The 26,272-nt window shown below is 39.3% G+C and overlaps 1 protein-coding gene across 3 annotated transcripts in view; it reads right to left on the reverse strand.

Annotated features, from left to right (window-relative positions):
- Nucleotides 1-349: 349 nt before the first annotated feature.
- The window catches only part of GAN (gigaxonin), a 30,061-nt gene continuing 4,138 nt past the window's right edge, over nucleotides 350-26,272 (reverse strand). Inside the window, exons 2-12 of one of the 3 annotated variants that reach the window (XR_005933178.1) lie at nucleotides 16,295-16,409; nucleotides 15,073-15,423; nucleotides 14,377-14,594; nucleotides 13,340-13,461; nucleotides 12,743-12,855; nucleotides 11,509-11,658; nucleotides 11,047-11,183; nucleotides 10,414-10,542; nucleotides 3,253-3,362; nucleotides 2,182-2,482; nucleotides 350-1,298 (exon numbers count right to left, since the gene is read on the reverse strand). Coding sequence is in view for 2 of the 3 variants with exons in the window: in XM_030025450.2 (XP_029881310.1) it covers nucleotides 2,301-2,482; nucleotides 3,253-3,362; nucleotides 10,414-10,542; nucleotides 11,047-11,183; nucleotides 11,509-11,658; nucleotides 12,743-12,855; nucleotides 13,340-13,461; nucleotides 14,377-14,594; nucleotides 15,073-15,423; nucleotides 16,295-16,409 (1,627 nt within the window). In the remaining variant the exon portion in view is untranslated. Of the gene's footprint in view, nucleotides 2,483-3,252; nucleotides 3,363-10,413; nucleotides 10,543-11,046; nucleotides 11,184-11,508; nucleotides 11,659-12,742; nucleotides 12,856-13,339; nucleotides 13,462-14,376; nucleotides 14,595-15,072; nucleotides 15,424-16,294; nucleotides 16,410-26,272 lie in introns of those variants that run through there. The other 2 variants (XM_030025450.2, XM_041126007.1) reach the window with 2 other exon arrangements.

Here is a 26,272-nt window from a genome sequence, read left to right on the forward strand (position 1 = left end):
ACTGTTAATCCTACTTTAAGTGTAAACATTTGGTTCAATAACTTTAACTGCGAAACACTGCTAGAGTATATATGATTTGGATTTTTATGTGCATTTATTACTTAGGTTTTCTGGATGCTGAATGCCCTCAAGTATACTGGGAAGCTACAGGGACTCAAGAGATAGCAGCCTGCAATATTCTGAACAACATTTTTGAAAGTTTTCTAAGCCACTTAGAAAACTGGGCTCAAAAGTGAAATAGATACTTAGGAACATTCATCACTTTTGAACATGGGATCTTGGCACTTTGTCTAAGAAAAAAAATTGAACAATGTAAGATTTTCAAAAAAGGGAAGTTTTACAGATAAACTAACAGCACTTGATTTATTTCACAAGACAGCCAAGGATGGAAATAGTGGTTCACATTTCTGTAGTAAAGCATTATATATAAATTTAAAATCTAAAGACATATATATATATATACACACACACCACATTTACTGCAATGCATAAATATATAAATTTTTTAATATGCCAACTAATGTAGGTCAGAAAAATGATGTATATAGTTCAAGTTTCGCAGCACTTCAGCATTGTAAAAAATAAAAAAATAAATAATGGTCAATGGATTGGCTGCTGCCCTTTTTTCCCCCCACCCCCCCCACCCCTTTGCTCAGAATCAGAGTAATTCCAACCACACATCAGCGCTATGGAAGGACTGAGCACAAGTAAGTTTCAGAATGTCTCTTCAAGGGATATTTAGTGAAATATAACTATTTTGTACTAGTTTGGGATTGTATTTCAGCATATCTAAGATGATTCAATAAAGATGACGAAGGTTTACACTAACACAACCGAGGGCAGAGATTGGCTTGTCTGAGGTCCACAAAGTTGCAGAGTGGAAAGTATTGTATGTAGTTATAATACTGGTTATACAAAGTCTCTTTTTCTTAAGGGCAGGAGATCTTATTTCTATTTCCCTCTCTCATTTTATTCCTTTTAAATAAATACAGGTTACGTCCCACCCATCACAACAATAATGAAATCAAAAATTGAGGTAAAAGTGTTCTACCAGCTGATCCTGACTACGAACAAAAGTCAATTTAATATCGCTACTGATGTGAACAAGATTTAGTAAGAAATAAAACGCAAGATACTAAATTCTTCACTATAACCACACCATAAAACCCAGCTTTCAAAGTCAGACAGTAGTAAACAAGACTGTACCTTAGCACGGAAATCATTAGTAAACCAACTTTTGATCCCAATTTAAAGTTGTTCTATAACTTTTCCTTAACTCAGTCCAAAAATCATGTTTTCTGCAAAACAAATATATCCTTGTCATATTTCACCTTTGTTCTAACAGAGATAAAATTCACCTTTCTATAATCCTCAGTCTTAAAAACCATTTAGTTTGCAAGCCATCTGAAGTAAAAAGGAACACAATCTATTTTCTTTAATTTGTCAAGTTTTGTTGTCTTTTACCAAAAGCAGCAATCATCATTAACCGTTTCAAACACCGTTTCCCTTTTTACTTCAAGAAAAGCCACCAAAGCCCACACAGAAATGCACGCCACCCATCCGTACACCAGTTCATCAGGCTATTCAAATGACAGCATAGAAAAAACAGTTTACTTCTCTGTAGTATACTGTATCCATTTCAGATTAGTCCATTTTAAATATATTAAAAATATTTGTAAGAATGAAAACATTGCAAATGAATGAAAAACCATATGTACACACCTCCACCATTTTTAGGCACAGACCTTAACTTTTGAGGAAGGACTAGAAATAAAAGGTGCAACAACCAACATCTCCTATGGCATTACGGTCAAACAACAGTCTTTGCAGTGCACCAGGGAGGTTGGTTATCATATAGCTTCTGTGTATTATAGCTATCCAGTCCAAGATAGCACATTTATTCTTGTCAGTTCCCCTCAGGGGAAACGCATCTTAAATCTTTTTTGCTTTTCAATAAACTTCACCAAAGGAATACCAATTCCCACCAGTTTCAGACACAAAATACCTCCTTCAATAATACGGTTTAAACTCCAAATGGTTACGACTGAAGGTGTTTCCTTGATCCCCCCTTTTATTTTCCCCCCCTCTCTTCTTTTTAATGTATACTTAAGTTATTTGTTCCCGAAACAAGAACTGAGACTCAAGCTTTTTAAGCATTTAAAACAAAAACAGTTACCATACCAAAGCACAGCATACAGTGTAAGTTTCAGCTGTAATTTCTCAGCTTTTCCTTTATATAGAGCTATATTATGGTGGACTGCGCAGAATTCTTCCAGTCTCCTCCACTGTCAGCATACGGATCACGGAGAAGGTACGCGAATGCGGAATAATCCTTGTTGAAGCTGCAGTCGAAAGAGCTTGCAGTTTGCGATCCGCAAAGCTGCACAGCCAGTACGGCGGAGGTCCGATGGAAATAGTGGTTTAGTGCGCTGCCAGGTTCCCGTGCTTCTTTTAAATTCTCTAACATAGTCATAATTTGTACCTGAATTCACACATTCACAAAAAAAGATAAAATGCTTAAAACATACTGTAGCTATCACCACATTTAACCTCTAATAGGCCAAATACGTGAACGAGAGCATGCACAGAAACACAAATCAATTTCTGGAGGTATGGTTGAAACTATTGTCAAAAGGAAACTACTATGATATTTCTTATCTACTTAAACCCACCACATTTGGAATTTTGCTCTTTTATATTTTGTAGAAAGCCCTGTTGCACACTCATATATATACCTATGGCCATGAAAGCATGTAGTCTTCCAAATGTTTTTTACAGTATGTGGCCAGATGCTAAAAGCTGAGTATTGAATATGTTTGTTAGTACACATTTATTTGGTTGGGATTTAGAGTCAAGAGCCACTATCACATCCATATGAACCACTGGACAATGTCCCCAAAATGCAGAACCACCTGCTTACTGCTGCAAAGATGGAAGAAACAACCTCGGGCACCAACATTTTTTCTTACGTTCAGACAAACGCAGTAACATACTCTTAGTCTTGATCTCTTCTGACCTTCAAGCTGCTAATCAACCAAATGCTTATAGCACTGAATTTGTTTCTTTGAAGAGCTCCAATGTACAAAACCAACCTGTACGTTTCTGTAAGTCCAGCATAATTCCCATGAAGCCAACAGTAAATTAACAGAACATAGTCCCAGTCTATTTAAAAAAATTCAGTCTCATTAGTGCCACTTATTTAAAAGACTGGAAGAAGACAAGCAACAGGAGGTTATTAGTTCTAATTCTGACCTGTATCGAGATCTCCAATCACATATATGCTGGCTCCAATGGGCACAGCTCCATACACGAAGGAAGAACTAGTTGGGATACATAGGTTCTGGTCATTTAGATAAATCCACCTGTAAAAATAATAATTAAAAAAAATGGTATGCAATTCTTATTGAGCACATTAAAAGAATTCCAGGTTCTTTTTCCAACCACCATCTTTGGCTCCAAAGCAGAGTGTACAAGTCAATTTGTTATGTAAAAACTGTTGGGAACATTGTCTAGCTCAGGACAGGTTTGGCTTTTCCTAGCCAGGAAAAGCAATTGGCACTGCTCTTTGGGAAGCCTGGGATACTTTATCCTGATGTTATTTTATTTCAGAATTGCTCCAGTCATCTGTGTAATCTATCTTCTTGCAGCCACCCAGTGTGACCTTCTGGAAGAGAGCAGGCATGTAAGAGAGCCTCTTCTACAACAGCTATGCCAGTCAATTTTCCCAACAGAGAAAATTTTAGGCAGCTTTGTCTTAAAATCAGTAGAGTCATAAAAGCATGTAAGTCTTAATAGTCCATGCTAGGGGAAATAACAAATTGCTATCTAGCGAGGCCTCATTATTAAGCAGTGTCTTCCCCCATATAATTCCCTAACTTCTTTAATTGCACTTTATCAGCAGCAAGAAATCCCCAGTCCAGTAAGAAGAATGCAGCACTTGACAATGCTTAACTTTAAACAAGGGATAGAAGACTGGAAATCAAAATGGTAAGGGATTTGGGGAAAGAAATGTCCATTACCTCAACTGAAACAGACCTTCCCGATCGTGTATCAGGCTCTTTTCAATCACGTTGTAGCTCCCGCTATAATCTTACAAGTCCCCTATGTTCACTTTAAGCATATTCTCATTTCAACACTACATCAGCCTCATCGTTCTACCAAGTGAAAAGTAGTTTTCCATGTTGAAGCCTTTGGAAACCAGGTAAGTACGTACTCATCACCCACGTGGGACGCTGGTTTATAAAGATGTCCCATTTATCTAGAGTTGTCAGCATCCTCTCTATGGTTCTGAAACAAATTTCTACAAAATGCTGCTGCACTTCTGCAGATGCTGTGGCAGTTACTGTTTATAGACCCTGAAGACATACAAATCAATGCTATTTTAGGTGACTGCTCCTAGATCTTTTATTAAATAAAATCAATTAAATAAAATTTACAGAGAACAGGAAAGTTTGAAAAACCTTTGAAAAGCATCCCATGTATTTTCATGGTCATACCTGGTTAATTTGATGGAAAAAGTTGGGAAATATCCTTGCGGATACTGCTGACCTTTGAAAATTCTGCATTATCTTAACTCATGATTCATAAGTAAGCCTCTCTTCTGGCACTGAAGGAGAGGCTGCTACGTATCAATTATCTTGGAGAGAGAGATCAATTTTTAAAGGCCAAACGAAAGGACTAGCTGTCCATTATTTTGTCTGTGCTATACACTGAAGGATTAAGATTCTGGAGAAAGCAAGGGCATGGTTTGTAGCTGTCACAGAGGACAACAGATGAACTGAGAACAGAGAAAAGGAGAAGTCGTCTACACTGATTCAAAAACTCTGTTACAGAGCAAAACACCTTGCACCATATTTCATTAGCTTCTTTTCCTTCCTGTGGGAAGAGGGCACAGTCAGTATTTTCACTGCTTTTTAGCACCAAGTTACCTAGAGTTATGAAAACTGAATAAGTGGCAGAGAAATGCAGGAGGAAGACTGCAATTTTTTTTTTTTTTTAAATAGTAAATACAGGATCATGTTAAGGAAGGGCAAAAACCAATTAGATGGGTTTAGTCTAGCTACTGATCAAGTTTGGGCTTGGAAAATATGTGAACTTCAGGGGTTTATCTGCACTACATACTCAGGGTTTCAGAGCTGAAATAAAAAAAAAAAAAACCACAACAGCGTGAGGCCCAAGCATTTTCCTACTGCACACCACAAAAGGACAATATTAAAGTATCTGTAGTTGCTTGTGAAAATTCATTCTTAACCTTTCTCAACACATATACTTTAAAAAACAGGCACAACTTTTCAGGAATGCTTACAGCAGCTTTAGCAGTTAAAACAAGGAAGGAACAAAGACAGGAAGGGCAAGGGGTCACATTTCATCAGAATTTGACTAAGCTCCAGCTTTATGTGGGTTGTGCCTGCTGTTTGAACAGTATGGAAAAAACACAATGACAAAAAATTTACCATCTTTCAATTTGAAAACACTCCTTGGAACATAACTCTTGCGTACTTCCCTGGGATGGCTCTACTCAAACCGAATCCGAGAGTAGCAGGGGGAAAGGCATGTACCTCTGTAACCAGAGACAGAGGTGATGGCTCTGAAACAGAAATATGCCTCCACTCAAATTAAAAAAAGAGGAAGGAATCCTGGTTTTTTTCAGTCTTAAAGTGATATAAACTAAATCAACCATCCACACTGCTGTAATTAACAAGCAGGATGGTAACTTTTACTTCCAAGTGGGAAGGAAATAAAGATGCGATACAGAAACAACATATTCCAGACACGACATGTCACTTCAAGCTCACACCAGCTGTGAAAAGAAGCCTACAACTGAATCCAAATCTTCTCTGTGCTATCAGTCAGCCAGTTAGTTTTCTCATTACATTTGCATAAGCACTTTCTTTTAATGAAATTCCTGCACACTGAATGGGAGAATCTTCCTAATTACACATACTATGTTACAAGATTATTTAGTTTACTACTTACATACTGCTGAAAGCATTTCCTTATTTTTACAATGTTCCAGTAGCAAAAAGAATATTTTAAAGGAGTTTTTACCAAGTATTGCTTCTGAACAAGTATCTCTCTTTTATCCTCCTCAATACCTGTGAATTTTGATAACGCTTTTGAACCAGGAGCTCATGAGAAAGAAGGAAGAAAGCCCACCCCACTTACAGACCACCAGGGAAAGGCAGGAGGGGCTATACACAAGGACAGAGCTCCACCAGCAGCTCGTGCAAAGAAACCTAAAGCTAATTTGTGCTTTATTAAATATTTCCAAATAACCACACCGAAAAGAAAAAAAAACACCACTGTGTACAGACATCATCCAATTCTCCACACACCTACATGATGCAAAAATGCATATTATAAATTATGAACCCTGGTAGAAGGAAAGACTGACCCATGAAGGTCTTTACTACATAGTTAAGATTTCCTGCTTTTTATGGAGTAGACCAACACTGGATTATTGAGCGAAGGATACCCTTACACCTCCCATCTCCCACTTTCACGGTTTTTCAAGTCTATTTTTAGCTTGATTGATATTTTAAAAACAGGATGTACACACAGCTCAATCTATAGCCTTTGAAAAAAAAAAATCTACATCCTGAAAAAAACTGCAGTCTGACATGAGTGTTTTCTATCCTCGGTTCACTTAAATTCACTCATGCACACGAATCTAAAGACAGGCTGACAAAACATTTATTAATTGAAAAATCTGTTACAGAAGTACTTCAAATATTAGAATTATTTTCTACATTACCCTGTCCACATTTCATGTGTATGCTAGTATTCTGTCTCACTTCATTTATTTTATTACTTGTTTATACAGTATAGATTAACAGGAGTCTCAATGTTTATTTTTTTGCTAGTGTGAAGATCTCAGCATATCCCTAGTCTTTAGAAAAGTCTGCGTCATGGTTAAGAATAACAATTTCAAAAGACTCCGCACTGTGAGTTATTCTGGAGTAAGTTACTGTCAAAGTAAGCAATATTAAACAAGTTAAGCTTCAGTCCTTTAATCCAATTCAAGCCAGAATTATGCCAGTTTGTATACTGATGTAAGTACATACTTAGACATATACATGAAGTAAAACCCGTAACTCAGATCCTCATGGACTCTGGATGCCTAGGATGATGCTAGACCCTGTATTCTCAGGTAATGAGAGCTGAGGCATATATGAAAAATTATGCAGATCACACACGTGTGCATTGCTACACATCACTGTAAACCAACAATATCTGATGGCTGAACTCACAGTACAAAAAATTCTTTCCATTCAAAAAGAAAGTGAACATGATGGAGTTCTGCACTTACTTAAAAACAGCTGGAAAAGTCTGTAGCTCATTATGAAGTATGCAATACCGATACGTAACTATTAAAAAAACACTATGAATTTTGGTTTGAGACTGCTAGAATTTACACGCTGTGCTTTTGACCCACTGGTGCTAAATGATCTTGCAAACATATTCCTCCTTTCCACAAACCTCCCTTAATCCAACACTTCTGGACTTCTGTCAATAATATACACATACGCTATCAATGTGATATTTTAGCTTTCACAGTTCCAGTATTATTCCTTCACTGTAACTACAGAAAGAATATGCGCTGTGGAGTCCGAAGGTGCTTATATCTACCTTTCATGATGACTTTTTGAAGCTGTTGGTTTGAAGGGGGCTAATTACCTTTATTTGTCTCAGAAACTATTGCTGAGGAAATAAATGCACTTTTCAATGTTAAATTAATCACCTTGTAGCAACTGCATAATGTTTAAGATGAAGAATCAGTCTTTGTATATATGACATAAACTATGCACTAAGGAACTGAGAGAGATATTGTCCACCTGTGGTAAAATCTGTAGCATCACTTATGCTTTACTCTCGAGTACTGATGCACAACAGAGCGTATGATACCCAGTGCAAGTAGAATTGCTTAACTAATCAAACACACACATTGGTATTTAGCATAAGGTTTTCCACAGACTTAAGAGAAGCATATTATTTAAGCTTTCATCCTTCACTCAAAATAAAGTGATTTAGATTTGTTTTCTGCTATTTCTGAATCAGCCCAGGAAATAATACCCTTATGTTTTCCAGAGAGTCAAGTTGCCTTCATTTGGTATTCATTTGATATTTGTGAAACACTATTATAATGAAATTACAATAATTTTCCACATTCAATCCTACATCAAAGAAGAGTACCAGACAACAAAGTATTTTGTCTCGGTATTTGGCAGGCAGAAATATTTGCTAACTGCATTTTGAAGGGAAGTCCCTTTATGGCTATTTTCTCTCTTTTCCACATAGGTACAACTGCTCAGGTCTCACAGCCACCCCCAAAGCCGTCCGTCCCGTGCAGCACTCTGAGGGTACCGAAATTCAGGGTAACTCTGAGACCCCACGAGCTTCAGTGCCACAACATAACAACGCAGTAACACTGCACCCTCTTCTGGCCAGTAACACCCCTCCTGCCTCCTGGGGCTGGAACCGGGGGGACCTTCCCAAACGGAGAGCAGAGGCACAAACCCCAGCTAGCAGCGCTAGAAGCAGAAGTGGCCATCGTCCCGGTCTTCGCTGGCCCTCCATTTCCAAAGGAAAACACACAGCCTGTGAACCGCCTGCAGTGCAAGCACAAATTTATGCTGAGTTGAATTTCTAAGCTCAAATTCTGTGCAGTGGCAGAGCAGAAAGGCAATGTCCGAGTATCTCGGCAGCCCTCAACGCACGCCTCCTCCAGCAACTCGAGACTCGGATGAGTTGCTGCTGCCTCACCTTCCTCTGTGCCAGCACGGCCCTCGTGCCACGAGCACAGGACGCGGGGTGCTAGAACAAGACCTGAAGCAACTGGGTTTTTATTACAGTTTTACTCGAATCCTGTAACACCTCTGGGTTGCCACCAAGCAAAGACACAAATACACCCGTTGGAAGTACTGCCGGGCAGGCGGCTGTGCTGCAGTCAGCAGGTGGCACCAAGGACTCACCTGCGGCACCTAGCCCGGAACCTCGGAAATTTTTCAAACTCCACTTTATGAAACCTCAATCTGTATCAACCAGTGAAACAGGTTTACAGTGGCTGGTGAGGAATCACGAGCTACTATATACCACCTTTTGAAGAACAGAATCAGCCTGGAAATATTTCAGGCAAATAACTAAAAATAGCAAGTAAGAGATAAAGGCACACTTACTTCCAGAATTCTTTCCTTTTCAAAGGCCTCTTGCCAAAAAGTTAATCAGCTTCTAGCATTTCCCCACACTCCCATTGGGCTAGAAAATGCTAGAGAGCATCAGCAGCAATAGCCTTTCTCATCTCTCTGCTTCCTATAATCACTCTAAAGAATGCTTTTTCTCCAGCTTCATTTGATTACAGCTAGTTTAGACATCACTTTGAACAACACAGAAGACCTATTCATACAGGAATTAAAGTCTCTTTACATCCACATCTTGCAAGAAAATTATATAATGAACTTACATCTACTATTCCATTTTTGTGTGCTTTTATACAGGTCACAGTTATAAATCAGTCTTGATCTTGTAATACAGACGTGTTAATCTCCTCCACTGTCAACAAGCCTTGAAACATCTGACCACAAAGTCTTTTTTTCAATTTAGTTTATAAAAAAGAGAATCATCCAATTTATAGTTATTTCCAAGAAAAAAAACACTGGAGGAAACAAAGCTTGTCAGTTATGACCGGAGAATAAGGTGACTATACACAAATTCTGTCTAACGTAACATTTTGAATAGTTACCACATGTAGTAAGGTGGATTCCAATACCAGAGCCAAGAGATAACAAATGAAGTCATTAGAAGCAGATTCAAAACAAACAAAAGATTAGCCATGCACAGTGTGTCTGTGGAATGTTACACATCCATAGTGTCTTTCCTATGGCAAAAGCCTACATGGGTTCAAAAAGCAATCAGCTACAAATGCTTGGAACAAAAATGCATGAAATTTCTTATCTCTAGCTTAGGAATTCCCTAAGCTGCAAACCTCTGGAGATAGGACTGGATCATGGAGAACTAAGTATCCGTGTACGCAGTTACACTCCTCCCTTAGCACTCACAAGGAGCCGAGGGCATGAGTCCGGGTGGGAGGCAGCAGACCCCAGCACCTGGGGAAACCGCAGAGTGCAGGGGAAGAACCAGGCAAACTACGTGTATGACCAAGGTGCTTCTCCTGTTCAGGGGCACTCAAGACTGACATAGTGGCCCAGGGCTTTAGGCTTGGTATCTTAGAGGGACAAGCCACTGAAGCAGATGGACCTTCAGTAACAGCCATACTGGATCGTAAAAGGTAAAATGAGCAACAGAGATGCATGGCACAGATCCAATATGCTTTGAAGTGCTGGAGCAAGGGCAGGGGAACAGACAGGCAAGTGTGTAAGATATGTGTTTTCTATGTTTATAGCTGCAGCTAATTACCTTTTAAACTCATCATGATAAAATTCAGATTTGCACGTCACCATCTCACTGGCTTGACTGTCATCTCGACTCCTGACCCCGCCAAATACATAAAGTTCAGAGGCAACTCCACAGGCCACTGCCCCAAATCTGAGAATCCAAATAAGAAAAAAAAAAAATAAATGCAACATACCAAAACCATTTCACGTATCCTTCTGAACTTTCTCCATTTTTTACAATTATTTTTATTTATATACACACATATGTTCAACAAGATAAGATGAGTCATGAACATGAATTGTAAGCACTTAATTCAGACCATGTAAAAGAACAAACCAGCAAAGTATCTCTGGTCAAAGTCTGAAGTTCCAATTGAACTACAATTTCTGGTTTTCATTTTGCATCAGGGTAGTATTAATTGTAACATGAGGAGTGTATTTCTACAAAATCCATACTTATTGCTCGGATGCTTATCTTTACTCAGCCACATGTTAACTACAGGCCACCACAATTCAAAAAGACACGTGGTGAAGTTCGTAGGGCCTCTGACAGCCATCTTCAGGGATCCATCAAAGAAAGGACAACTTCCTCTCATCAGAATGTTAAAGGCGGCTGTACACAGCAATGTAGTTCCCCCCTTCCACTTTCACTCACCTTCTCTCTTTCAGAGGACAGATTGCTGTCCACTGCTGAGTCCTAGGGTCGTAACACTCAACAGATTCAAAGAGTTTTCCATAGGAGCCTCCACCCATTGCATAGATTTTCTTCTTCATAGCTGCATAGCAGCCAATCTTGTGGAAAAAAGAAAAAGTACATCTAAAATTACACACAAATGCACAGTATCGAGAGCTCAAAACTAACTATATACACAAACACGTATGTATTTGGGTTGCCTGTACGACCTCTCAAACAATGCCATGCATAAAAGTTCTCAGCCACAGTTTTGTTTTGGTATATAAATAAAGAAGCTGCTCTCCCTCATTTCATTTTGTGACTGTTTGTTACAGTGTCTACTTGAAGCAAAAGGCTGAAAAAAAAAAATATATATATATATATATATGTTGGCATTAACTATTTAACAATAAGTAATGCAATAACATATGATGTAGTTCTTACCTTTCTAACCATGGTCAAGTCTGGCTGCTTGGTCCAGGTCCGGCTATAAATATCATAGCTTTCCATAGAGATTAGCTCCCTTTCACCATCCTCACCTCCCAGAATATATAGAATTCCATCAATCTCTACCACACCAAAATTATGTCGTGCCTAAGGAATATCAATAAGACAACATTGTAAAACATAACTGCCATTGTGAATAAATCAATACAATCTTTTTTTCAGCATATCTGTCTGCAAAGTGATATTGGTATCATGCCTGTTTTCTGTTTTGATTTTTTTTGTAAATGGTGAAGTCCTAAACTCCAGAATAAGATTATTAATTCATTCAACTAAACAAAACGAAGGGTATTCAAAGAAGACAGAGCAACAAAAGCCAAAGAGACTGCACAGAAATCTAAGAACAGAGCTTGGCCGTATTTCGGTTGGCATAGTAGTAGTCTCCATGATGAAGCTGTTGCTTTCAGGTCTCTACAGCAGCAAAACTCAGACCCATTATCTGTAATAAAGGCAGCTCTTCTGTTTTTTATGTAGGAGCACAGCTACCCTCAGTCTCACAGTCAACAGGAAACATAATGTATCGTAAAGTCTTACTCATAGTAAGCAGGAAACTTAACGCACCGTAACTACAAACATGGCCTGAACTACAGCCTTTGCCAACCAGAGACTGTAATGAGGAAAATCCCGTGGCAAACAACAATTTCTTAGTAAACAACCTACGCTGATTTAAGAAGATAAAAACACAGGTGTATTAAGGATATATGTTTACAAATAATAAACTGTTACTTTTTGATGGAATGCAAATATGAAGGAAGCATTAACTCAAACCAAACCTAAATATGTCTGTGCAAGCCAAGTTCTGTAGGTTGGCCCGTCCCCTGTCCATCTTTACTGCACAGTCCGATCCCTTTGTCCATTTAAGAGTTCTCGTTTTAGAAGGCCAGTATATGCAGAACATTAGGTATACTATATGACTGATTCATTATGAAATTCCTGAAATTTTGTAGTTCATCTTTACAGCTAGTTCTTCACTAATTGTTTAGTTTTTCCAGATCCAGCAGTCAGTATCAGACCACAAGTATAACAACTGGATATAAACAGAAGTCAGTCTGTAGCATGATTTTGAATGTGTAAGATGCAAGTGACTGGAGATTCAGAATAAAATTTTGCAGGAGAAATGGAACATTTTGCCAAAGTCAAAACTCAAATCCCAACAGTTAGATAGTGATCTTGCCTCATTCATTGGTGGTAAGGAACTCCATGAATTGGTATCTGGATCATATTTCTCTCCAGAGCTTAGGGTTCCCTTGTTTTCATCCTGACCACCAAGCACAAATAAAAATCCTTCTGTAAAACAAAATGTAACATGATCTTAAAAACAGGACTCACACCTGTACACTGAGCAAGACAATGTGACTGGTGAGCTGTATCCTGGAACTTGCTAAGAGCTTCAGACCAGTCACAGGTCAAACTCTGGACTGGAGAAGGTAAAGCACATATTTATATCTGGACTCAAGCCTACCCCTGAAGATACTCTTCAACATATTCAGTGATGCAGCAAGTAGAATTTACTTAAAACACGAAATATTCCTGGAGAGACAGATGTAGCAGATTCCCACAAGATGTTGTGGGAATAGTGATTTAAAGACACTCAGATGACAGGGATTTTCACAGAATCAAGTAATGTTTTGGGCAGACAAAGGGGAAGCATGAAATAACCCCAGTGCAGTCAATCTTAAAGAAAAAATATTATTATAAGCTGTATCTCAGTTTTTGAGGCACTGGTAAGTTTTCGTAATATTGACTTTACAAATACAAAGTTCCCCTTTACCTGCTGACAATACTCCATGATTGATCCTTGGAATACTCATAGGAGCAAGTTCAATCCAGAGCTGTCTATTGGGATCATAAAGAGGACACATACACCGCATCACTGAGGTTGGTTTCCGTGATCTGAACACAGGGTGGGGAGGGAACAAACAAAAACAGAAAGACAAGACAGAGTTTTACAAGTTCACTGTTAACAACTTGTGTCCGAAGCTTGCTTGTTCATGTTTTAATATATATTCATAAAGCGTGGTATTTCCCTGTTAAGGAGAAGACCCCCAAACCAAATGTGTGTAAACTGAGTTTTGTACAGACTGGAGACATAACAAGCAGAGGTACTTCATTCGTACTATATCTGCCTGTAATAGTTTTTATGAAGGAACTTTGAACAAACTAAAAAGAACTGATACGGAGTATTAGTAATGTCCGAGTAAAGCGATCCACAAACTGATGTGCAAAATATTATTTCAGTAATTACACTTTTATAAAGAGCAAACATCTAAGTGCTAAACTTATTTAAAGCAGACAAAACCCTCCCCTCTACTGCAGAGGGTACTCAAGAAAAGAAAGGGATTATTGTGTGGAACAGGAATTTTCACCTGGCATCTCAGATGCACCAATACTGACTTTTTTTTGGAAACCCAGCTATTATAAACAACAGTTAAAGCACGTGTTCATTATTTTTAAGATTTATTATAGATGCTTTTCAGATCATTAGAAAAGTTTCTCCAATGTTCTGTGCTTATTTTTAGTAAAGTCTATGCAGTTTAAAAACAAAACCAGCCAACACTACTGAACAAACAACACGCCTTACTCTAATGCTGAACGTCAGAAAATTGTCAGAAAAGAACTATTTATTGCTGAATCATTCACAAAGGTATTTTTGGTGTGTCTGACCAACTTAAAAACAAACTCAAACGATAGCGTACGCCGCCCATTAGGTGCACATATTCTCTCCACACTGTTTTCAGATGTGCCGTGAATGCGAAACACTTGTATTTTTACCAGCTGTGACAACCTGTGATGCCACTTCATACTTACACTCGTTCTTCTCCACCAACAGTCACTATACACTCCGAGTAACCCCGGGGCTTGAAGGAGGCCAGCATCGCCTCTCCCTGCTGGGGCGGCGTGAGGGGAATATTGTTGCATTCTTTGACGATCTCCCGTACCAGTGGTTCGCTCATCATCTGCTCACGTAAATACGCTGCATCTAAGCCCGAAACCCACACTGCTGACATGACATCCTTCATGTGAACCTACAGAGAGAGATAAGTGCCAGAAAATCCCCCAAACTTTACAGAACAGCACTAAGGCACTTGTACATACAGATGCTTCTACATTTATCAAAACCTTGAAAGAGTATTTTTGGTATTTGGAAGTAATAAATAACATTATGTTCTAGATTTTGTTAAGCAAATGCATCAAGCCTTTAAAGTTTCACTACAAACGTGCTACTTGCTTTCTCTCTACAACAAGAGTGTACCGTCAAATGTCAAAAATGTACATTCTTTCCTTCGTGCCTATTAAATAATAAAGAGAGCAGATGATATATCATCAATACAACTTTCACCCTTTTACTGCAACACCACTGTCAGCATTTCAGGCAAAATGCAACTAATTCTATAAATGCAAGATTAGTCCCAAAAGAAATGTATCCATTTTAAGCTCCCACCAATTAGAATAAACACACCGATTTGGATCCCAATCAAAATAAAAACATTTTGATGTCCTGACCTTTCTTGACTCTGAATCATGAGAAATCCACCTAATCACCGCTTCAAAGACGTATCTTTCATTTCCAACATTGAGCTTTTCCATCGACAGCACTTCTTTCAGTTTTTGAGGAGTCAGTTCCAAGAATTCCTCTGTGCTGCTGACATCTCGAAAGTGAGTTTCCAGATACTCTGAGGCAAGGTAGTGAACATGATGCAAACAATAGTGCAGTGCAAAGTCCCGAATACCAATACAGTTCTCAGCAGCTATGCAACCTTCTAAAAACTCACAGCAGAGAGTTTTTAAGTCTGTAAGCAGCAGGAGATCAGCTGCCTGTACCACATCTTGGATAGTTTCTTCATTTAGCCTGATCTGCAAGAATTAATTTAGAAGTTATAGCTACTATCACTCATTTGTTTCATGACATGTCCGCATTCATTACACTCATTCTCAGTGGCTGAAAAATGGAGTATTAATGCCAGTGTAAAAATTACGAGAAATTGATACGACTACTACACGTTTATAAGTTAATACAGGGATGGAAAGGCATTTGCTTGACAGAAGGTGTCAAGCAGAATTTTGCGCCTGAAGGGAACCATGAAACTGCTCATCTAATCTGAGAACCTAGAATGAATTTTGCTGCAATTAATAAATAATTTTTTTAAATGCATGTCCAGAAAAGAATTCCAAGCCACATCTCCCTTTTCTTTTCCTGCTGAAAGTTAAAACTCGTTCAGCAATCTCCATCTGGTTCCAAATAAACTGGACACACCAACGTTAATTCCTGCTAAGGCTACTGGCACAAATCTGAAGGGGCACGCTGTCAGCAACAAGAGGCCAGAGAGGTGGGCATGAGGGTCAGTCAGGGAGGATGCCTGATGTACTCTTATGTTCAGTGATGGAGTCTCAATCTCTATTGCTATCAAGTCCAGTTCTCTTTTACAGCTCTAAAAGACTGCGTGTTTTAGAGCAGGTTACTGAAAGTACCCACAAATTTTAATACGAGCATTGCATATGACTCTTTTAGAGTCCTCCCTCACGGCATGAGAAGAGCAGAGACAACTCCTGCAGAGCCTACTGCCTCTGCTTCACACGCACAGCCCCAGTGTGATATACCACTTTGTGGAAGTTTTACCACAAAGCTTTAAACCTTGATAAGTTTATCTTTCAGGATAGCACTGTTAAAACCCAGGTTATTTTGCCAAATAATTAAATTTCCATCTAGTTTTTTTTAATACCATACCTGCCCACTGAAGATGTAATCTAGTATCTCTTTCATGATATCAACCGATATCCCTTCAAGTTCAATCTTGTATGTTGAGCCATCGTCCTTTGGAGGATTATAATTCAATTTTGTTCTAAGAGAGGAGAAAAAGAGAAAAAAAAAAAAAAGCTCACAACCTGGGCATTGCTTGCTCTCAGTTTTCTGAAGAAATAAATGCTAGCTATGGATCACTTTAGCTCTAACAGAGATGTCAAAATCTTACAACAGGATTTGAAATTTGTCTGTCTTGAATTAGCATGAAAAGGATGCATGTATGGTCTCTAGTATTGCTCATCACATTTCCAAACTGAACAAATAAGTTAGCCTTGCAAACTACCCATGGCATCAAATACCCAAAGTAATTTTTTCCCAGCTCATTCATCACAAGCATTCAAAAACTTCAGTCAGAACTTCAAACAGAACAGCAGCTCTGCTGACAGATGAAACATAAGAATTTGCTTTGATAAAGGTGGAAAAAAAACCCAAACCAAAACAAAATCACTTTACCAAGAAAAAAATAATTACAGTGAGCAGATGTGATCAGAATACACACCGGCAGCACAAATATTTGGATTGCATTACCATTTTGTGTAGTTTATGATGTTATCGGCCTAATGCTATGCCTGGCTGTAACCAAACTGTGTGCTCACAGTTGGAGGAAATAGCCCGTGTGCTGCTCAGCTGAGCTTTAAATAATCATCTACATCAGTGGACGCTTCACTTATGAGCAATTTCTTTAAAAATACCAGGAACAGTTTGATGTGCCTTTGAACAGAATGGAAGGGGTCTGGGGGGAAAGATTAGGAAATAATAATAATACAGCAGACAGCTTTGCTTTCCATGATCCATTAACGTAAACACCTTTTCCAGGAAAGACAACTTTAAGTGTTCAAAAGGGAGCAGTGTCCGCTAGTCTCGTGAAAACAGCCACAAGAGCTAATAAAAGATCATTTTTAACATCTTTTTTCCACCCTTCAGGCAACGAAGAATACATTATATAAAGACCAGAAAACTTGTTTCACCACCTCTGTGTATATATAGGTAACTACATCTATATCACAGCACATGAAAATAAAAGCCTTAAAAACTTTTTTATATTCATTTGAATATATTCTTAGATAGAATTAGTTTCTTAATGTGAAAAGCTGTGGCTTTGCTAAGCTGAAAGTGTCTAGTTTGTCACAGTCTTCCACTATCCACCCTCATACTAAGTAAATACATAAATAGGACTTAGCTAAGGGCAGATTCTGCTTTACTTACTCATGACAGAATAAATTAGTTTCTCACAAAATAAGATATAACTCGCACCAAATAAAATCCTAGTCTACAAGGAGCTATATTTAGGTGTGAATAAGGATGGTAATTTTAGCCCTGAAGTTAATCATATTTGTGGTCTTGTTTTCACATTGCTTTTCTATACTGCAAGAAACCCATCGCCAGCAAGCAGAACACCCTGGCAGATAAGGCTACTCTGATGCATATGTACGACTATACGAAGTCTGAAGCTGAGCTGCTTCACTCTGTGTTTGTACAGCACCTAGCACAAGTTCTAATACAAACAGTAACAACAACAATATAATATGGGTTAGGAAATTGTTTATTTCCTAACACTTGGAAGGAGATTAGAAAAATTAAGCCTGTTCTCTAAACAGAAGTCTATGTGACTTCCAGTAAATCGCATGCTGCAATAGCAGACATTGATTTGCAACGCGTCAGCTGAAAACTTCTAAACTGAATATACATCTCAAGCAATACCCTACAACATGTATCTCAACTCGTGCCATCCTAGCCCATATGGAACGTGCATTTTTCATGCCTACAAGCTCCAAACGAATGAAAGAGCATATACACACATAGAAACAGGCATTTTCAACTCTAACACAGTGCCAAGGCTTCTTTACACACATTTTCAAATCTATCCAAACGGCAATTTTAATTATGCCGACTATGCTCAAGTTTGGGGTTTCTTGGTTTGTAATGAGAGCTGCATCTTGTTTCCTGGGATGAAATGGTGTTTTCTTTTCATTTAACATAAAATGTACCAAGGTTTGTGGCATTTGGCTTCCTTCACCAGAAAAGAGAGGCAGACAGAGTGTATCTGGATCTCATACCTATCGGGTACCTACGAGTAGCTGGTATGGTCAAATACACAGCAGGATCTAGACAGAACTTGGGTAGTCCAACACACTGTGGGGCTTAAAACAGATGCAAGGCATATAATAAACATGTTGCATGACAACACTAATGGGGAGATTAGGGCAAGGACTAGTGCTATTTATCACTAACTTTCATCTTGGCATCACCTGTACACACCCAGGCTAAATCACCTCATTGCAAGGACTTTACACGGACGCCTCCTGGTAACAAGAAAGTGTTGTTCAGAGCTTTTGGGTCTTATCAGGCTAGAAGTTCTAATTACTGTGTACTTTTTCAGGCATCAACAGCTGTTAACCTGAAAAGAAACAAACCAGCCACTGATGCAAACCAAAAACACAAACTCAAAGCAGAAAAATAACCTTGAGAACAAATCAATTCATTTCAAAGTTATAGATACTTGTATGCAGGCAAACATTCACCTTATGCAAATGCATCCCAGTTCAGACTAAGCTTTGTTCCTATCATCTGTCCTGAGAAGCTGTAGTTATCCATCTGTCACACAACTTTGATCTGTTCGTTAATAAAACTACTAGGTTATTTATTTTGGTACAAAGACTTCCGAGCTATGACACAAGAACCATTCCCAAACAGCAGCTGGAGGTACTTGTGTATCACATCAAGCAGGACAGCTACTGGCTGTTGGCAAGGGGGGAGGAAAAAATACTAAGCAAGGACATAGTATAACCAGGTTTGGAGCTGGAAAAGTTTAAGATAGAAAACTGTGAGTCTAATGTGGAAAGAAAGCTGAAGGAGGAGAAAAAAGTAGGAGGTATGTAAGCGGAAGGCAAGGAGCCATGCCTCCTCTTGCATCACCCAGCATCAGCTCGCACCCGCACCCGCACCCACACCTCGCTACCAAACTGAGGTCTGGGCATCCCTGTCATCATAACACATGCAACAGACAGAATGAGAAAATTTCAAAACAGGTTTGTTCCCAGTTCAGAAAGACAGAGCGGACAGCATGCAGTGAAACATTTAACCCTGGTCCTCTACCAAATTTCGCTTTAGAGAAAAAAAGACGTTTCTAGCTCTGCTTAAGCAGAGGTTTTCCAATCTGTCAGATTCCCAGGAAGGAGGATGCTTTCCACCATGCTCTTCCCCATGGCAATTTATTCAGCCCACGATTTGTGTGGCTGAAAGCTGGAAGTGGCAATCAGCAACCCAAGGTGCAGAGATGTGCCCAGCTGCAGCACGGCTGCTTCTAACACATGCACGTGAGAGCTTCCTACTCCGGACAACTTTTCTAATTACTTTAAAAGCACTCTAAGCTGCCAAACCACAGCAGAAAAGGCTGCCTCAGTCTTCCTTAATTCAGATGAAAGGCCAGAACATCAAGATGTAGAAGGAAATAAAACCCCCACAGCCAACCAGAAAACCCATTAGCTGGGAGCGGAGCACAGCTGAGACACATACAGAGCTGGGGGAAACAAAACAAGGCAACTTCTTCGTCCTGTTTTCTTAACTAATTTAATTTTGAGCAGCTTGACTCCACACATGTTTTAAAACAATGTTTTGCATTTTTTAATTAAGAAGATCATCATTGTAAGTTGAAATTGCTTCCAGTAACATAAATAGTGTTCCACAAATGCGTAACATCCACCCCAACCTCTCGTACCTCATCAAGAAAATTGCTTGGCACATACTACACCTTGAGATAGTGGCATAAGAACAACTGGGTTTATGCTGTGTTTAGATGTCGTGTGTCTGTCTGACAAATTTAGAATCTGCTCTTCCACATCACTTAAGGAATATAATCCTAGTGAGTCATCTCAAATGACACTACATAAGGCAGAATGAGGAAAAAAATTTCAATACCTCTTCTGTATAGGTAAGCAACAATATAAGCAAGGTATATTGTTAAAATGAAAACAAGGGCTTAAGAACAAACGTTGATATTGCTAGGAGTCACAATTCACATCTAATGGCATAAACCAGATTCAAATAATTAAAAAAAACCCCAACAAAACCCAAACCAACAGATAAATTTGAGACTGTCCATAGTTCTTGTTAAAATTAAGATGGATCTTCCAACTTACCTCTCATTTTAAAAGAGCGAAACAAAGAAAAACACATAGTCATACTTCCAACATTACAGCCAAGTCCCTGTGAGAGCACTGTTGTGGAACAGTTAAGATGCATGAGAAGCACATTGAGAAAGGGTCCATGTGTCTGAAAACTTGGTTTTCCTACCTTTTACAGCTGACAGTTTACAGGAGGGGGAACTGTAATTTTGAAATCCCAACCAAACAAAACAACAAACAAAATGAAAACCAAAACAAAGAATTCAGCCATCACCAGTATCACTTGCTTTCCTGAGTCAGACATAATTCTGTGGGAGTATTTTTATCTTTAAAAACCTCTGCCTTATTTATAAACTGTTATGAAAAGATAACTGATGTGTTTCTACAGTAGTGACATAAATTATAAGGAGAACAACAGTATAACTCTTGGAATGCTTTAATCCTTAGAGTGCTGGTATATTGGCACCTAAACAGGTAAAGAAAACATCTGTCTGCCAAGAACGCACCTTTGTAAATGAGAATGCTCTAGACCACATTCACCTCAAGCAGGTTTATGATATTTCCAGTGAACAACAGTCGAAAAATCTGGGAAACAGAAGACAGATGCTTTGGTTTTGACGCTTTGCAACACAAAACTTTTACCTGCTCTCACGTCATCACACTGCAAACGACGCAGTTTGCTGACCTACTTACACAGCCACAGCAGGCTGTCAGGAACCAAACTGCAGGAGACGAGGGAAACACTTGTCTTTTTGAAAGGAGCTGTCTTTCCAAATTAATGACTTTGCTCCAGATTAACCATAAGGGCTAGCCTACACAAGCTTTGCCAATATTGCCACACTAGCAAACCTTAGTATTAGAGCAGCAAAGCCATCTTTCCAAACCAAAGAGTAATAAAATTGGGGTTTGATGATATATCCTTTACCTGCACCAGTGTTTTGGCCTTCTCCAGAGAGCATTAGCATTTTAAAATGAAGTTACACCTCCAACAAACGTTTCCAGCAAAGACATGCACCAAACCTAAAACACGCTCACAAGGATGACTCAGTCCCAAAAACGACAAGCAAGTACTTTGAGATTTTGCACCAGTAAGGAGAAAACTTGAAAATTCTGCTTTTGATGCAAAAGCATAAGGTCAATTTAGTCTTCTCCTGATCTGGGCTTCCTTATGTAGGTTTGAGTCTTTCAAGTACAAGCTTTCCATGTTAAATCTAATTAAGTCCTACTTAGGACTGACCATTTTAATGGTGAAGTTTTTTCATTTGTCTGCCTTCATCCCTGCAACATTTTCTCCCATGAAGACTGGTCTTTCTGCATGCAAAAAACCTTAATAGTCACATTATTAAACCGGTCAGACACAAAAACATGATGCAGCAGTTCACTCCACCCACTGCCATCCTCCAAAAGGATATTTTACAACCAAATCAGAAGGTTTTCTTTGAGGTCGCACCCTGGCCTTTAGCACCACACATAAAAGACAGTCATCACCACACCCTGCAAAGGGTGCCAGCTCTCAGAGGATTTTGGCTATGCCTCTCGTACGTCTCTCAAGATTATCTGTAACTGCAACTTCAGGTCTCAAGGCAAAGAAGTCCACCTAACAGCTCAGCACAAAAACCTGCAGAAGGTGCTTTCCTTGGTTTAAGAGAAAGAACAACTAGCAATAACTTAATTTTTTCATCTGTTGGAAATTTTAAGTCAGGCAAAAATGTAAGGCTTTCTCTCCCCGCCTCCCCCCCATAAGAAAGAGAACAAAGCAATTCCTTCAGCAGCAGCGCAGGGGACATGTACAAGGCTCAAAGGCTTCGCTCAATGAAGAGCTTGTTTACTCTGAAAATCTGAAGTTACTGACTACACTGAGCTCATCCAGAGCTAGATTGTAATCTAAATTGGAAATCTACCCTTAACCAGCATGTCTTGCCTGAACATGCGAGTTAGCCCTAAGTAGACAGAACACACACTTGATGAACACAGTCCCCAAGAATGGACCCTTGGAGCTTCTCAGCAGCAGTAAGTACCTGACATTTCATTTTACTTTGGAGTTTTTTTTAGCCAACTTCAAAACCAACCAACCAACCGTACCAGCTGAGCTTACAAACAAGTCAAACACAAGCAATGCAGATGAGCTGGCTGCTGGGCACCGATGGTTCGTGCCACGCACCTTGTACGCAGCATGAAGCAGAGCTCAGCCTGATCTATGAATGTAGTCAAGTAGAGCTGGTTCAGCAGCCGGCTGTTCAGCTCTTCCCACATGAAGCACAGATCTATTTTGTACCTTCCTGTATTAGAAATACCTGCCATTGGATTTAGAAAGGTGCTTTGGAGTTTTTTTCTTTCTTTGTCTTTAAAAGCTGGGAAAGAAATACCTAATCCCTGTTCCTCTATGGGCAGCAGGCTAGCTGGCATGGAACACTCATCCAAGCATCTCCTTAAGTAACTAAATCTGTATCATACTTATGCCATTTTTGTGCTACACATGACACTCAAGTTCACTCACTAAATAGACAATTCATGAGATTTCCAGCCCACATCTGTTGAAAATTTAGCCTTCTGCTAAACAGCAGTGTTCCACCTATTAGGTAGCTTTCTGGAACTAGGACTTCCTTGGAAAAGCAAAGGAAGACATGTGTGGAATACAGTTTTAAACCAAGAAATGAACTGTACCTTACTTGAAAATACATCTTCTTTCAAATTAAATCTGCTCTTAAACTTGTTAAAAATGCTATTTTAGAAGGAACAAGTACAGTACCATACCATGCTGTTAAACTTACCATTAAATACATTTAAGAAATGCAATGCTGTGTAGCCTGTCTCTAATAATCCAAACATTCCTGTGACTTACTAAAATCATTATTTGGAAAACACCAATGAACCTCCTGAGAAAACTTGGTTTAATCAGGTTTTTATACCTCACTTATCGTTATAGCACATGGGAGAAATAAGCATCAGAGCCAGAGAAGATTTTGATAATCGCTGGTAAGTATGAAGTCAAATGGACAAGATTACAAGCGCACCAGTAGTATCGTGGGACTGCTGGAAGATGCGGCAAGCGCTGTGTTTCTTTGGGAATCCAACCGAGAGAGGCACCAGAACTCTGGACACGCCAGGAGCTGGAAAATGGAGATCTGCAAGACTATCACAGAAAGTGATGGCACAGCCAAGAGGAAAAAGGAACCAGGAGTGTGGATTTCACCAGAACAAGAAGGAAGAGCCAAGAGTCTGCAATTCAGAGTACTAACCATGTCCATAAACAATAACAACAGCTGTACTAGGCAGCTTAAAGTCTTTCAGGAGATGTAAACCAACAATCAACGTGCCTGAGGACATAAAGCAGCCGCTAACCACATGGTATTAAGAACATATTTCCTCGATAGGCAACAAGCAATTTTGGAACTGTCCATACCAGTCTTTTTTTTTTTTGTTTTCTTGGAAATATTAAACAGTGGCATAGATACAATACGGGAGACAAATACGAGACTGGAGACTCCCCTATGTATAGGTAACGCTACACTGGCACTCAGTACCAGGACAGAGAGAAAGCTTTGTACAATATATGAAATAAGAAGTCTGAACAGACAGTGAAGAAACAAATTCTTTAAAACCATTAGTTACTTTTCGTATTTGTCAGTCCACACAAGGAAGAAGTTCCTTTAGTAACTGCAGCTGAGACCAGTGCAAACAAAACAGGTTCAAAGAAAAAAAAAAACCAAAAACTAAGACACATCAAGAAGTCCAGACTCATCAACACCAGATCTTTCTCCAGACACATGAGCACCTTCAGAGCAGCCCTGTTCCAGCCACAAAATACATTTTAAAGCATGGAAGAAAAATTATTAATAAAACAGGTTCTTTCAATAAAAAGTTTTGCCAAACAAGGCAATTAATGCAGGTGTAAAGGCAACCTACAGAATATAAATTACCCAGACATCCCAAGCAGCTCCATCCTGCCACACCTCCTTCCACCCCAACTCGCCTCTTACATCAGGCACGCAGATGAACCGCACGTCTTCAGATACAAAGAAAGGACAAGAAATTTCATCTCAAGCTCTCCTGTGTAAACAAGATGCTCTGATTTCCAGTTCTCCCTTTGCCTGACGTGTAGGAGCAGCCCAACTGTACTTTCTTACTATTTTGAGCTGGATAAGAGCCTTATTGCTTCCTCCCTTCAGGCCATCTTTAGGGGCTTGTTGGAGCAGGAATATAATTAACAACTCCCCACTCAAGCCTGGTATAGTGATTTTTAAATCCCTTTTTAAACCATAAGCTTTCAACATACCTTTATCATTGTTGCCCCTCAACTACTTATCCTAACATAACATGCCTTCAGGCACTTCTGAGTTATGCCAGGTAGAGAGTTTCTGGACAAGGCAACTATTTTGATTTATCGCTTCTCAAAGTTACAGAGACTTTACAACTCACTTATCACTAAAACATCACAGGTGACATTTTAGTTTCATTTTTTTAAAAAACAAAACCAAAACAAAACCTTAACTAATTTAAAAAACAGCCCTAAAAGTCTGGAAGCAAATTCTGGCCTGATTTGTTCCTGACTTCCTACTGCCAGGGCATCCTGTAAAGTTCCCAGGAGACTGCCAGAAACAAACTTCTTGTAAGAAACCTCGAAGACGACACGGCTTCAGAGCCCTCCTTGATAGGGCTGTTACCACAACGCTGCCCCGCATGCCCAGTGAAGAGTGAACAAGCCCTGGCACAAGCACAGCGTGATTCGGCTAAACCAGAACTTGAGAGCACAGGGTCCTGACAGCCAAGTACCTCCCAGCTTCAGCAATGGCTTGTATTCATGACTTCAGTACTAGTCCCAAACAGAAAAAAGTTTTAAAACACTATAAAAGGTCTCTATAAATGTCAATAAAAACCAAACAGCTATCAGGAAATAAGCACCAGAAGCTACTGGCACACATTGGCTTCCACCTCGCCTTCTCTACAGTATTTATTGTTTAACAAGCGTAACGAAAACTGTCAAGACACACCTTTTCAGTGCGCTGCAGAACGGACGTCCCATCCCACTTTTTGCACCAGCACTTAGGGATGCTCAGAGAAACACTTACACAAGGACGATGTCTCAGCAGACTGCCTTCTCCCGGTTTCACGAAAACTCCAAATGCTCCAAGTGCCAGCACGCAGAGGAAAGGACAGGAGTTCAGTGATGGGGGATACATCCCACCACACCTCCGTGGAAGTCTGTTTTGGCACTGGCAGAGAGGTTACGTTTTTGTGGCTGTGCAAGGCTCTTACAAGGCCTGCAATGTTTTAGGGATGTCAGAAGGTTGAACAGCACAAGTGAGAAGATGCAAATGCTGTCAGATTATTTCTGACCAAAATCCATTTACAGCTTGTAAATACAAGTGAACGGAAAATAACGCGAGTTTAATTTTACATTTTTATTTTTGTTTAGCTATATTATGCTCATCTGGAAAAAGACGAAAATATGGTTACTGGTCCATTACTAAGTTAGAAAAGCCTTGGGGAACAGTATAGAGTACACGCACCTATCTGTAATCTGTTCACGCAGATGCATGAAAACCAAAACTTGTTGAGATAACAAAAATGTCTTAATTTAATTTCTAATACAGCAGCACAATCCCTGTGTAACAATATTAAGTTCATCTAAGAATTTGAGTTTAAATATCCTCTTTGTTAAGGTAGTTCCCACATGCTCCCTGCGATACAGGCAAGCAGACAGTAAACTAGCCAAATATTAAGAGTTGCAAGTTTCAGCTGGCCAGGAACAACTCATGCCAGACAGTGACAGGTCTGT

The sequence above is a fragment of the Aquila chrysaetos genome, chromosome 9 (assembly GCF_900496995.4).
Source record: "Aquila chrysaetos chrysaetos chromosome 9, bAquChr1.4, whole genome shotgun sequence".
In the NCBI taxonomy this organism is placed as follows: Eukaryota; Metazoa; Chordata; class Aves; order Accipitriformes; family Accipitridae; genus Aquila; species Aquila chrysaetos.